General features: G+C 32.0%; 2 protein-coding genes across 2 annotated transcripts; one reads left to right on the forward strand and one right to left on the reverse strand.

The window, feature by feature from the left end:
- Positions 1–714: 714 nt before the first annotated feature.
- Positions 715–3,405, forward strand: LOC105135764 (AP-1 complex subunit sigma-1-like). Its single transcript, XM_011040792.1, has 7 exons — positions 715–942; positions 2,027–2,113; positions 2,330–2,421; positions 2,529–2,637; positions 2,756–2,791; positions 3,011–3,097; positions 3,181–3,405. Exons 1-7 carry the CDS (start codon positions 940–942, stop codon positions 3,250–3,252), a joined length of 486 nt encoding a protein of 161 aa, XP_011039094.1. The 5' UTR covers positions 715–939; the 3' UTR covers positions 3,253–3,405.
- A 2,167-nt stretch (positions 3,406–5,572) lies between these two features.
- Positions 5,573–13,609, reverse strand: LOC105135765 (cyclin-dependent kinase D-3-like). The gene is made up of 7 exons (XM_011040793.1): positions 13,269–13,609; positions 12,670–12,968; positions 12,476–12,584; positions 11,917–12,042; positions 9,801–10,036; positions 9,409–9,726; positions 5,573–6,353 (listed from the first exon to the last, which is right to left on the reverse strand). The coding sequence occupies exons 1-7, from the start codon at positions 13,371–13,373 to the stop codon at positions 6,296–6,298; spliced, it is 1,251 nt and encodes a 416-aa protein (XP_011039095.1). The 5' UTR covers positions 13,374–13,609; the 3' UTR covers positions 5,573–6,295.
- Between the last annotated feature and the right edge of the window lie 2,029 nt (positions 13,610–15,638).

Below are 15,638 nucleotides of genomic sequence, written 5' to 3' on the forward strand. Positions count from 1 at the left end.
CTAGATGAGTTACTAACCATATTATATATGAATAAAAAACTTGAGAGGTCTAGCTTCTATCTTAACTTAAATCACAATAAATTTTATACATAACTTCAGATATAAACCAAACAATATATAAATATTTAATTTGATAAATTTATAATTTTTTAACTTAAATATTCTGAATTAGCTCAATCAATTTTTATCAGATATTTTTAATTTTAAACTTTATAATAAGCTCAATTAGTATTTTCAATGCATCATTTTGGTGCTGCTCAATCCTATTAACATAATAGATTAATATTTTATATCTATGTTAAAATATATGTATATATAATCAACAATTATATGTATGATTTTATTCTATTAATATAATACTAAATATTACATTCATAAATGTGTTTTCCTCAATATAATTAAAAAGTAAAATTGAAGAAAAAGATTTTGAACCAATCGCTGCCATGTAAAATGATATAAATAGCTAAGATAGCATTTTTATAAAAGTGAAACCAACCGTGATAATTATTTATAATTTTTTAAAATCAGAGAAGGAATTAATTTTGTGAAACTCTATTGATCTCGTCCAACTCGATTTAATTGACATTAAATTAAACAAAACTATATATTTTTAATAAAAATAATTCATTGATGAACTAGCTCGATCGATCAAGCCCATAAAGCTGTATGGATGTAGACCCAAAAAACAAGGATCTTGTCTGGACTGATATGGGCTATACAGCACTTTATAGTTCGATAACATACCCACAGCTCCCTTCCTTTTCCTTCTCGTCTTCTCCCAGATCAGAAACTTTCAACGTAAAAGCAAGCAAGCAAAGAGCGACGACTCTAATTACCAGTAGACCCATCTGCTGAATCCAGCTCAATCCTCTCTGCTTTTCTCAGTTTGTGGAAATTATCGATTCGGGGTCGCTCACCAAATTGGTCAACACAAACAAAATGGTGACTTTTATATTGAAAACCCATCTTTTGAACATGTTGCTTTAATTCTGGTCTTAGAGAATTCCCATTTTGTTTTCTTCTTTATATGTTGTGGAATTTATTTTCAGATACTGTATTTGTTATGTTAAAGGGATCAAAACCTATGATGGGGATATGGTGCTGAATGATTTAATATTCATCTTATAACATGTATGGGAGTTTAGATCTGATGGTAACATCTGATGGGATTTTTTCCTCCCTTCTCGGGTTTTAGCGTATGTGGGATCAAGGGTTTCTTTTCAATTTGCAGTCATGTTGTGAAACAATGATTGGTTATTGAGGATCTTCAATGGTTCGAGTAATTGGTTGTACTGGTTTATAATTGGCGGGAAATAAGGTTTTATCTGTAAACTCAGAATTTCGATGAACATGCTATGTAATTAGAGTATTAGAAATCTAATGGTTGTAGTTTTAAGGTGATGAATTGGTTCGATGAAATTGCTTTAGTTGGATAAGCATGCGATGCGTAAGGTGCTTTGGATGAAGTGTGATCTGCTATGTGATTTTGGAATGGCAGGCGCAATATGTCTATTTTAATTACCATATAAAACTACTGGAACTTGTAGGCCACTTGGACAGGAAAATAGACCTATTTGACACTTGATGTGTCATTTCTGTACATTACAAGATCAGTGGTAATACTAATCACTGAAAATTACAACTGATTAGATACAATGTTAAGAAGTTCAACTTGTAATTAATTGTCAAAGAGCAAGATTATCATGCTTTGTTTCGGAACATATGTGTCATGGATGAAAACTTACTTAGATTGGAAGGAACTTTCTGTTGTCAATAGTTCTCCGAAGTGAAGGGGGCAGGAAGAACTGGTGAACAAAGTAGTAACTATTGCATTAGTTTTTATGCATGTAGAGCTTGAGATGAATATAAACCATTGAATCTCATGCAAATTTTCCAAATAAATGCTTTTATCTGCAGGATCTGGTGTTCAATCAATTAATTTGTTTCAGCAATTGTGAATTGAATACAAAGTGTAAAGTTTCTATGTTAGTGGTGGTTTTAATGTTTATCTACCTGCATATTTCAGATTCAATTTGTACTTCTCATTAGTCGACAAGGAAAAGTGAGATTGACAAAATGGTATTCACCTTATACACAGAAGGAAAGAAGTAAGGTAGTGCCAATATTTCTTGTCTTTGAGATTGTTGTGTTGTAGATCATCACCTGTTTTTGATTTGCTATGTTGTTGATGAGTTTTTGACCCATGTCATACCTGTTTTACACTTTTCAATTATATCTTGAACATTATCTATTGATACTTCTCTAAAATTAATGTGCATTTTCTTACATCATTGATACTTATTTGTGTACTTTAATGTGCCTTGAGAAGGTAATCCGTGAGCTCAGTGGAGTAATTTTGACTCGAGGACCCAAGCTTTGTAATTTTGTTGAATGGAGAGGACAGAAAGTTGTTTATAAAAGGTAAAGATAAAATATGATTGAGTGTTTTTCAGTGAATCTCCAGAATATGTTCATCATCCATCTTAGAGCTGATAATTTTTGTTGGTTCCAATGTGCGTATCACGCAGATATGCTAGCCTTTACTTCTGCATGTGCACTGATCAGGACGACAATGAATTAGAGGTCCTCGAAATAATTCACCATTTTGTTGAGATTTTGGACCGATACTTTGGCAGTGTGAGTGAACATAGACTGTGGTTTATCACAAGGGCTGCAAGGTCCTTGGTGTGGTGTTCTAGTTTCCATTTAATTGTTTGCATTTATTGATAGTTCAGTAATTCTGATTTGCCTCCAGGTCTGCGAGTTGGACTTGATCTTCAACTTCCACAAGGTATGCTTGCTTGTTTTCGGTTCAACTTATTCTTTGTTTTATAGCATTTGAAATTTAAATTTGGCCTACACCATGCTGTAAGTGATAGTTGATGCAAGAAGTGGTTTGTTCCAAACACGCCCTTGCAAATAAGACATATTTTACCTGTCTCATTGCATGCATGGATATGAAAGTATCTTTGCTTATTTATTTATTTATTTGCTGCTTTAAACATTGAAGGCCTATTATATATTGGATGAGATTTTGATAGCTGGTGAGCTTCAAGAGTCCAGCAAGAAAACAGTTGCTAGGCTAATAGCTGCTCAGGTACTGCCCTTCCCGGCCTGTGTACAATGTCTTCATTTGTTGATTTGTCAGGATATCTGAGCGCTACCCTATTTGAACTGCAGGACTCATTGGTAGAGACTGCAAAAGAGCAGGCCAGTTCGATAAGCAATATCATTGCCCAGGCCACAAAGTAGAATACAAGATCGGTTAAGCTTTGAAGAATGTTGTTCCATTTGTATTGAGTTTTATTCCTGAGATCTGAAATGTATGTTATGCATGCTTTCTTGAGGATTGTGCGCTGAACTATATGTTAAATGTGGCTCATACGTTTCCTGATTGAGTTCTGAACCACTGAAGATCACTAACTAAAAAGTTCCGAGAGTGTTACAGGCTTACAGCCACAATTTGGTTTCAGTAGGAGAAAGTAATCAAATGGAAGCTGCCCCATTGTTAAAGGAAGATGGTGAACAAAACTACATACGCTACGCCATTCTCTAACTGAACCTTGATGCTGTGTGTGCTCAGAAGCTTGAGCTTGAGTTGGGTCCGATGATACGTCTGTAACAGTGACTGGTTAATGTGTTAACAGTGGCAGTAGTGCTGCTGTCTACTTCTCTAGCAGGAATACGTTGTCATCCATCCATAGATTTCCTTATTGATATCAAGTAGCAGGGAGGAGTCGACCAATCCAATCGAGAAATGAAACAAAGCAGCAAAGCATAATCTACCCAAGGTTTTCAAAACTGACTTGGTCATCAAACCATTAAAGATATAGTGTCAAGGGTTTGAGGTAGAGCCACAGTTACACATTCGATTTTATTTTTATTTTTTTTGTCAGAAATTTGAAACTAACAAAATTAGGAATAGAAGTTGGTTTAAGGGATGATAACATTTTGAAAGATTGTAGATTTCAGTCATAACAGCATCAGAATAAACATGTGATTATGTTATGATTTTGGTAGTGTGTTGTAATTGTTTTTTAAAAGTGCGTTATGTTTGGAAATTTTTTAAAATAATATATTTTTTAATTTTTTTAAATTTATTTTTAATATCAATATATAAAAACAATTTATAAACACTAAAAACTGAATATAGTGATGTTACATATAACTCATGCTACTTACATGAGAGCAAAATCTTTTCCAAAGCAATATTAATGTAATGATGTTTTTTTGTTTCTTTTACAAAATTCAATGATCTTGTTGATGGGAATAGTAAGGTTTTTATCACATAATTTATTGGTTATTATCAGAATAAACACGTTGTTATTATTATAATAAACATGTGATTATGTTCAGATTATAGTAATGTTTGGTAATTATTTTTTAAATTGTTTTATGTTCTGAAATATATTAAAATAATATATTTTTTAATTTTTTAAAATTTATTTTAATATTAATATATAAAAACAATTAATAAACACAAAAAATTGACTACGATTGTTACATATAAGTCGTGCTATATGAGAGCAAATTCTTTTCCGAGGCAATACTAATGTAATGATTTTTTTTTCTACAAAATTCAATAACCTTGTTGATGGTAATAGTAAGATTTTTTTTACATGATTCATTGGTTATTATCAAAATGATTGGGACAAATTGGTTTTTTCCACTTGATCTGGTGATCACTATCAAAATGAATGGGACAATTCGATTTTTTTATATTTCTTTTCAACACTATAAAATTAATTATAGATCCTTTTTTTAAAAAAAAAAAAAAACTAGTATCTGAGGGTTTATTCTCTTCTTTTTTTTTTGAAGTATAGGAAAATGCCAATTTTGCTCTTAAAATAAAATATTATTAAGCTGGCATGCAAGGGTTTTTTTTGCATTTTCAACTTGGTTTTTATGCTGTAATTAAGTTCAAATTAATGATTTAATTTTTTAATAAAAATAAAATATAATTAAAAATATAAATGTTTAACACATGCAAAGCCAAGCCAACAAGTAAGAGACGCCCACCCTTCCAGCACCCTAATAATGCCTTCAAAGATGTCATTTGAACATCTAAATGGCCCCTCCGTTACAAGGTAGTTTGTGTAGTCAATGAACCACTTCTCTATCATCCTCTATTTTTATGTCAACCCCCTACAATTTTTCAAACCAGCCACTTAATTTTCTTCCATTCAAATCCTGTCCATATTATTTTAATTATTATTTATTTTATTTAAAATAATTTATAAAATTAATTTTTTTTTCACTTTCATCCTCCTTAAATTTAAAAACTATTATATATAAATCTCATTATTGCAATTTTATTATTTTTAATTCTTATCTTAATTTGTTTTATTTTTTAATTTCATCTCTCATTTAATTTTTATATCAAATTTAATCCTTTTCAAAATGATTTTCATTCAAAAATACATTAAATTATTTTTTTATTTAAAAAAATCATTTTTGACATTAAAAAAAATATTAATTCAAAGAGAAATTTTTTAAAAAATCAATTTTTTTCTAAATTATTTTTAAATGCAAAAACATACAGTCTATACAACTTAGAAACTACAACAATGCATTAAAATAACATGCCAGTTATTACATTCAATAATGTTTCTTTTCCTACAAAATCCACAGGTCAACACACAGTTCCCCGGATCACGAAGCTAGAAATTCAAATAAACTGCAAATCACAGGCACCTAATTGTACAACAATGTCTAATGACTGCTTACCTGAAACGGGAAAGGTAGATACAGGCCCCGCACTCAATACAAAGATGAAATAACTTGTGACCATTGAACAATTATTGGGAAAAAAAATATACATAAAATTTCTTAGGTGCTTGTAAATCTTTTCTCATGCAGCTCACCGAGAGAAAACAAAGTGCACTCAACAACAATCACAATTTATATAGAAAATTAATTACCGTGTCCAACTTCTCTCAAGCATAGACTATAGTAAAAAAGTGTTCCGACCAGTGTAGATTATCTGAAAAGGTGAAAAAAAATTCATATTTCTCTCTTTTTTGTTTGACAACTATTTATGACTTAAGGCCACAGCTTCAAACAAGTGGGGTAAAAAAGAAAAAGAAGCAATGATCAGCAGTACAGATGCTTCCTTTTAATCTCTGGGCAGAAAATAGCCAACTGAAGGGTCTGGCAAGCCATCATGAGAAAGGGGACACACCGCCATATAATTACAACCAGCTTGAGACTCACAGCATGCCTCACAAATGCAGGACCAGAAATAATTTATCCTCTATAGAAATTTCCAAATCCAGTAAGATTAAGGTAAATATTCTTATTCAGGATGCTGGAATTCAAGATCCAGTTTCCTCTTTAGATGAGATCTGTCAGCACTGCACATGGGGAAAAAACATGTCGTTACAGCACATCCTCTACATGAACAGATATGGCAAATTCTCACACGTCTAACTTAATGAGAAAGATATGCTGAAGTCCAAATTTTGCTTCTAGTAATTACAAAAAGAACTTATAAATTGCATAAAACGCAGCAATTATCTGACATTCAACTAGTAAAAAAATCTGCAATATCTAAGACCCATAAATCGAAATTGAAAAATTTACAATCTATCTGGAAACTCAGACGATTTGAAATGGATAACCACAAAATTAACAATATATATTCAATCAAATAACCAATGTTCAATATCCCAAGGCATTAGCTTTCAGACAATCCATGCCTTAATAGTTCATTATGAATTTGGAATGATAGTTTGGGAAATTGATCAGTAAATTGAAGCTCAGAGCATTGCTTGTTTAAGAATGAAGCACAATTCAGATATTGGCAGATCAAACTACCTTGTTGCAAGAAAAACGTATGATTTCTGCAACAAGCTCAACAAGATTCACAAATAAAAGTGTGAAAGGTTTAAATAAGTGCCAGTGCAGACCGAGGAAAGAGAGATATGTCAGCAGAACAGTACAATATTCTTAATTTCTCTGACGAAAAGTACCCATATTCTTTTTTCATGGTGTCCAAAAACTTTTGCTCTTGTATAGAAGTCAGGGCTAAAAAATGCTCCTTTTCTCAATGTCCTTTACCTTTCTTTTCATATGAATGTCACTTGCACGGCAACCAGAGACTTTTACCTCTAAAATATTTGGAACAATGAGGTTAAAGTTGAAATATCATTGTGAACTAAATGTCTGGATGCAAATGATGTAGTTTCCTTAAACCTTACCATATCGTCAAAAGAACTAGTTTAATGGGTCAAAATGAGTGTCCCCAGTGCATACCATACCTATGGGTCAAAAGGTGAAGGCAAGATTCAAGGCATAAGCCCAAGTATTTCCTAGAGAATCAATTTATTTTTTGGGTAAGAGTTAATGACCATACAAGTCTTATTCACTTTATACTTAACATTAACAAAATGGAACTAGAACCTAATGTATTTTTATTTACCTCTTTATTTCAGTAAGCTAGTTTCATGCAGTTAAAAATTGATATCATTATAACCCACAACCATTATTTCATTTCTTTAACAAATTAGTCATAGCTAAATCTAATATTGATATTAAACATTTGATATATAGATATAATGATCATTCTCTAGATACCCTTCATGCCTACTCAAGATGTTTAATGATCAGATAAAAATTCAGCAAGTGAACTTGTTCGGTAAGAGATCATAACACATAGAAGATCCAATTTGAGGGCTTCTTTTATAATAATTCTCAATATAATTAAAAATAAAAAACTGATATTATGGTTGGGCTTTATATGGGACAAAAAATTGGGATGCAACATTAGAAGAGTTTTTCTTTCTATGATTGCTTGCATTTTTATTTTTTATTTTCTATTTCATCTTGGGTAAAAGAGGAATAAAAATTCAAATGAAAAGAGTGCACTCATGCACAAGATTGAAACGGTAAAAAGAAAATATTAAACATGTAATTGCTAAGGCTACCAGAAATATTAAGAGTGTAGTGCAAGGGTGGTTCTGCCAATAGTGTGATAGTGATGTGGTGACACTGCTGCTGATGTTGTATGGTGGCAGAAAGTGAAGTGGTGGTGCTAGTTAATGGCAATAGTTGTTTTGGCAATATGGTGACATCAGCTTTTAATTTCCCCTAGCATAATGCACTTGAATGGAAACTCCCTTAAAACAGGAAGAAAATACAGTAAATGGAAAAGGGTAGCATTTTAATTTTTCCAAATCCTTCTATGGGATATGGAAAATTTTTCAGAAATGTTACATTTTAAAGCTCAAAAAAGGTGAACAAAAATTACTAAGAGAAAGCCAAGAGACGTAGTTTAATGATGCCATTTATTGTCTTAATTTTAACTAGTGCATCATTTATAGCGGTCAACCAACATAACTAAAGAAACAAAACTTTAGATGGTTGTTAATTTATTTCAATAGTTATTGTGAACCTCTAGCAAGTTTATGGAGTATTTATCTCCTTCATTAAACATATTTTAATTCCAAAGTTGGTTAATTGACAAGGAGGAAATTTATCTCTCTCATGAACTAATAATAGTAGTCTAATATTTAAGAAAAGATGATTCTCTGAGAAAAATAAACAATATCATAATGATATTTAAGGAAAAGATAAAGAGACATTTAAGCAAAAAGTCAAAGACAAATGAGCATACAACCAACAATCTCACATCTAGTCATCAGAACATGTGGCCCATACACAGCCTAGCCTCAGACTAAAAAATCATTAACTGGCATTCGGCTGAAACTCTAGAATTCAAAGCCCTCACCTGTTGTTTTTTTCTCATGGCTTCCCTATCAACAATAGTATTCCAACTCATTCATACAAACGCAATTTAGTTCCAAACATATGGACCCAAAAATATAGTTAACTGTTTATAATAATACTGTTGTTCTTTATAAAACTTAAACTAGCCAAACCTCAGCCTCCTTTCCATCCCCAGCAACCCCAAGGCCCTTTTAGAAAGGAAAAGGAAAAGGTTTCTCTAACTACCTGTCATGAAATAATCTGAATGACAGGTATGATCCTAAGTTCATCCATCAACCTAGTTCATCAGTTTAGCTTTTGTTCCTTTAATCTGATGTCACATTTTTTAGTCCTCATGGAGCCTGTCTTGTACATTCCCAACATAAGTGTAACACTACTAGTCAAATTCAATTTAACAGAACAATTCATCCTCCCCCATAATCCCCGAGAAAGAAAGAATAAAAAAGATGTCAAGGGCCCCAAAGGCTACTATTTAAATTTTGAAGTTTAAGCCCATTTAATTTGAAAACAAACCTTATCTCTGGGTCAAAGGCGGAACTTATGAAAATTCATGACACTTTGAATATGAATCTAAACTCCAACTTCAAGTACAACGGGCTGCAACCCTATTTGCTATCATATTTTAAGGGAAACAGACAATGTTTTAAACATTTGGAAGTAATTTCATAGAACTAGTTTTACCTGTTAATTGTAGGTCTGCTCATTGGTTTTGCTCCAAAGATCGAAAAATCAACCGACATCGGCACCTGTTCATTCCTGCTTGTGTTATCCCCAGCTGCCCATCTGATCTCACCACCGTGTTGATCAATCTTATCAACATGGTATGCATTTCCATCAAACACTTCACGATCTGGCATCACTCTTCTTGCCTTCTTTTTTGGTGACAAGACAATAGGACCCTCATGTAAATCTGAAGTCCTTGGGTTGTGAGATTCTCTCTTAGGGGCTGGTCTGGGAAGCTTAGCCGGATCTGTGGGCAGAGGTACAGATGTAAAGTACCTATAAGGAAAACAAAAATGAGAGCAGGAAACCAATGATAATGTAGATTTTTCAAATTGAAAGATTTTGCAAACCTGTGCTCCAATGCTTGCTGCACTGTAATTCTAGTTTTTGGGTCATATGTAAACAGCTTAGATAACAGATCTAAAGCATCATCACTAGCTGTAGGACACAATTTTCGCCAAGGTTGTGCAGTCTGAGATGAATATTCTACAAAATCAGGAAGCCATTCCAAATCAGGCCACTGTGAAGGAGTTGGAGTCCCCAACTTCTGAAAGATCTTTCCAAGTTGATCAATGTCGCTATCCCCCTGTCAGACATTCAAAGTGAAACTGTTTCTGCAAGTAGGTGGTGATTGCAAAATACCCCATGGGCATACAATTGATAAGCATCAAAATGATTAACAAGATGTTGTTACAATAAATTAAGCTTTATCCAAATCTATTTGAATTTACTATTCATCAAGTTCTTAGAAAGGATAGCAAAGGAAGGAAAGATATCCACATGTTTTTGATAACGCACCTAGGTAGAGTATGCCTATTGATTCAAAATTGAAGACAGAACCCCAATAGCCCAATCCTTGAATTTTTTAAGAGAAAATTGACAGTTGAGATACCTTGTTAAGGCTGTTCAGTTAAGCAGATTTTAGTGGGGAAAGACACATAAAAGAATTAAGGTAAACATATCTCACAAGGGCAAGGAAAGATAAGAATTCCCACTGATGTCCATTGAATATCAAAGAAATAACTGGGTGATAGTGGAAAATTCAGTCTAGTTCACAGATAAGAAATTGGAACATTTGGATATTCTCTGATTCCTGTACCTGGTTAACTACTGTTTAAGAAACTAATTTAAATGTAATGGTCCCTTGCACACTGTACCTTTATTAAATAGAAGAATAATAGTATTTCTTGATGGAACCAAACAAAAAATTACAATTGAGGACAAAAGGGTATCCTCAGAGGAAGAAAAAAAGAAGATGATAGGACCAGATGATTCCATTGAATGTCAGCTAAAGCAGGCTCCACCACTAGCCCAAAAAACAATGGTGTGCATGGAGGGATGGAGGGGGGGGGTCTATTGTGCGCCAGTGTCCAGGTTGAAAGATCCACAAGGATTCTTCAAACCCACACCAACCAAGACCAAACAATTATGAACACAACACAACTTCATGTAACTTGGAATTCCTCTCCCCCCACAAAGTCCCTCAAATCCACAAGCAATAAATCTTCTACTCTACCAAAAGTCATCAAAGATCTGCCACAAATAGACAAAACCTAGTGCCACATATCACAAGCTACTGGAAAATGAAAAAGAAAAGGATGCCTCTGCTTCTGTCCATTGTTATGGGGAAAAAATGAAAATTTCAGGATATGGGACATTGTGTGGCACAAAAACTTGTAAAACATTGGATAAGGTTCATCTTGTTGAGAACCATCAACAAAATAACAGATTCCACCTTCGAGAATACCTAGGCTTTCCGCATACAGTTTTGACATAGGGCAATTGCACAAATTCAAATGTAATGGACTAAGGTTAGAAATGAAAGATAAAAAATAAAACATTCCATTGTCATCCAATATCACTTTAGGCCCATTTTTAATCACACATCTTAGAATTTCTATTCCACATCTTTTGATGCCAGGACACCCAACAATGAAGTTCAGATAGCACAAAAACAAAGCATAAATGCATGTTGTACAGTTAAAGCCTTTTCAAGAAAAGATTTCCAAGCATGAGAAACACATTCATCACAAAAAGTGTCCTCTTTGATCATTATTACAATTGACCCCCTTGACCTCTGGCTCAAGTGTCAGTCTTAACATTGAGGTAAGGCATTGAATTGAGTGCAAAGTTTGCAAACAATCACAAAAATGCAGTACCTAGATCATATTTGAGAAATCCAAAATTAACGAGAAAGTAATAAGTTAATCTGAAAGGTTGCTGGTAGCCACCATAGCAACGCCCTAAACTAGAGATCCAATTGCAAGCCATGTTTATAGAACTCAAGCAAACAATTTCATAACTAGATATCCAATTGCAAACAATGTTTACAAATACACTATAATCCACATAGAACTCCAGAGGAAAAAGAATAGGCCAACTGATTAACTAATATGATTGCTAAAACTATGAAGCATTTTCAAGTGTGAGAACCACAAAGATAAATCAAGCATAAAATCTACTCACCTGCAGGAATGGTCTGCGGTTAAGTAGCTCAGCAAATATACAACCAGCAGCCCATACATCAACACCAGCACCATACTGCTTGGCACCAAACAAAAGTTCAGGTGCTCTATACCATCGAGCAAAGACCTATGCATTGGCATTTGAAACTTGAAGGTTCAGATTTATGAAGAGAATCAAAAACTTGTGAAACAGCACAAAAGTAAGGAAAATCTTCAAAGCAAAGCCCAAATATGAGATAAGCATATTATATATATATAAAATCTGTCTTCTGCATTAGAATCAATGGAAAAGATGACAAAATACCAAATGCAAAAGTTCTGAGGGGAAGGGGGGAAAAAGAAACGGAAGAAGATTTATCCATCATCTCAACATCACTCCTGATACACTACGTACAGGAACAGGAACATAAACAAAGGTTGGAGCTGGTTCCAAACCAGTCAACCGTCATATGATCAGCTACCAATGCTGCTAGCTAAGCTTATTTCTTAAACAAAACATCATATCAGACCTTACTTATCCAAATCCTTTGAATAAAAATTGCTTGAACATGCACACTTACTTGGTGCGTGAATTTGCGACCCGGGCTTCCAAAAATACGTGCCAAACCAAAATCTGCAAGTTTGAGCTGCCCATTAGATCCTATCAACAAGTTATTTGGCTTCATATCCCTGCAAAGCACAAGCACTACGCATTTCAAACCAAATCTAGCAGCAATTAACCTCACAAACCAGCTCCTCAATAAAAATCCAATACCTATGCAAAACCCATTTTTTATGGCAAACCAGTAGTCCTTTCAAAGTCATCTGAAAGTATGATTTTATGTCCCCGGGAGAAAGAAATATATTTGGATCACGAATAACCGCTTCGAGATCAGTCTCCATGAACTCAAACACAAGATGCAAGTTCCCTTTGTGAGGGAAAGCATCGATCAACTCAATTATATTCGGATCTTTAAGCTCTTTAAGGAGTTTAATCTCCCTCAGTGCTGTAAAATTTACTCCTTCCTTTTGTTTTCCGAGCCGAATTTTTTTTATTGCAACCGTCTGTCCTGTCTGCAACATCCCAACACTATGAATTAACAAAAATAAAAGAACACTATAATCCTTTCAGACAGTTACCCTACAAATACCCACTTAAAATCAGATCAAATTAAGTAAAACCAAATTGATATTTTTCCTATCCAAATTAACTCCCAGAAAACCAAGGTTAAAAGTTGCTTTCTTTCTTCAATTTCTTTCTGTTTGTTCCCTTAATTTCTCAAAAATCAAACAAAACAGACCCAAAACTGTTCAAAATTTCTCCATTTTTTTTCTCTCTTAAATAAACAAAACAGAAACTCAAAAAATTATTACCTTAGTATCAATAGCTTTGTAGACAACACCATAAGTACCTTCACCAAGAATCTCTCGCTTTAGATATCTATCCGCTACTTTCTTCTCGACATCATTCTCTGACATTCTCCTCGATTTATTTTATATCTCTCTAGTTTCGTTCAATTTTATACAATCTCTGTTCCGTGATTAATTTAGGGTTAGGGTTTAGAATTTCGGATTCCCGAGAAAATAATTGAATTTCAGACAAGAATAGAGGGATTTGCTCCTTTTCTTTTCAGTACACTAGTGATTAGCTAAGTTTACAACGCGTAGGACGCTAGACAGGGAGCGCCTGAAAAAGAAATATAGAAAGGCAACGTTTATAATGTAATTTACAAATAACATAGCAAATAAACTAAAAGCAAGGGGTTTAACGGTGTCTCTTTTGAAATAAATTAAAAAAAAAAAAAACCGTAGCTATAAACTGATTTGGTTAAATTTTTGTTTTATTAATTTTTTAAAATCATTTTTATTTTTATTTTTTAAATTATTTATTGTAGATTATTCTAATTATCCTTAAAATAATTTTTGGGTTTTTCATTTGATATTTTTTTAGTTTATATTTTTCAAAGTAAGTGGAATAATTTTTAATATATATATTATATAAATAAATATATATATTGATTATATGATGAATATAACTAATTAATCTTTTTAATATTTATATATGTTAATTTATTTTTTAAATATTTATTTATTCTTGAATTTACATTATTATTCTATTGAATTAAATTTTATTTGATATACATTTCTTTAATGATTCTACATATATATATTATGCTTTAATATAGAACTAATCAATAACTTCATGTTAACATAGAGTAATTAACTTATGTGAATATAGTATTATGTATGCCTAACTAGTAAGAGAAACATTAGCTATTGATCATCCTACAATGATCATCTTTGAGTGTCATCTGGTCACCTTCAGATATCATCTGATTTCTAATATGTATTTCACTGCTTTATAATAATATGTTTAGTATGTATATTTAAATAAAGATAAATCAACTTGCAAATTATTAATATCTAAAATGTATATTAAATGTTATGCTCTCGTTAAAATAGTCGAACTCATCTCTCATTATTAATATTATTTCAGGTTTTTAATTTTTTTTATAGCAAATGAATTTTGTTGAGTATTTCTACTTCTTCAATTTTGGTCGGGATGCCTTATTTTTTTATGAGGTTTTTTTTTTAAATTTTGATTCGATGTATTAGATACTTCACTGTTATCTTATTTTAATTAAGTTTGATTATTGAAATTTAATGAGTATTATGGATTATTGTTTTTATTTTAATTACCGATGAGAAGTTTTGAATTATCATTGGTTTTATTAGTTTTGAATAACATAATATTTTTTAAGATTATGAAATGCTATATATTTTTAAATAACTTGTTCTTTTGATATGTTTGTTATGAGGCTTAGTATAAGTGAGGTATCATTTCGACATCGTTTTTGCGTTACCGGTGATGGACTCGAGATATGGGTTGTGACATAACATTTGATTTATTGGGGATTGTGTTTCGCTATTTTTTTATGCATGGCGTTTTCAATTTAATTACTCAAGTAACGAGTTTGAAAAATTAACGCAAATCAATATTTTTTTTATTTTATTATTTGACATTATTTTTTTAATTGTCTTTGTGGTTTTCTTCAAAAAAAAATTATCGGGTTATCTCAATGTTATGGAATGGGCCATCGGCTTTGTGGACTAATCTAGGTTGGCTCTTTTTTTTATTAACTAGATTACATGTTTACCATATTATCTCAGATTGAATCGAATCAATTTATTTTTTTATTCAATTTCATACATCCAAATTTTTTTTTCAAATTATTGTGATTTTTTTTATTAATTGGTTAAAATAAAATCAATTTATTAAACTCAACTAAGAGTATAACGAGTAATTAACTTATGTGAATATAGTATTCTGTATACCTAACCGGTAAGAGAAACATCAGCTCGTAGCTATTGATCATCCTACAATGATCATTTTTGGGTGTCATCTGGTCACCTTCAAATATCATCTGATTTCTAATATGTATTTCACTGCTTTATAATATTATGTTTAGTATGTACATTTAAATAAAAATAAATCAACTTGCAAATTATTAATATCTAAAATGTATATTAAATGTTATTTCCTCGTTAAAATAGTCGAACTCACCTCTCATTATTAATATTATTTCAGGTTCTTAATTTTTTTTATTGCAAATGAACTTTGTTGAGTATTTTTACTTTTTCAATTTTGGTCGGTATGTCTTATTTTTTTTTGAGTTTTTTTTTAATTTTGATTCGATATATTAGATACTTCACTGTTATCTTATTTTAATTAAGTTTGATTAT

Source organism: Populus euphratica, unplaced genomic scaffold (assembly GCF_000495115.2).
Source record: "Populus euphratica unplaced genomic scaffold, PopEup_1.0 scaffold221.1, whole genome shotgun sequence".
Classification (NCBI taxonomy): domain Eukaryota; kingdom Viridiplantae; phylum Streptophyta; class Magnoliopsida; order Malpighiales; family Salicaceae; genus Populus; species Populus euphratica.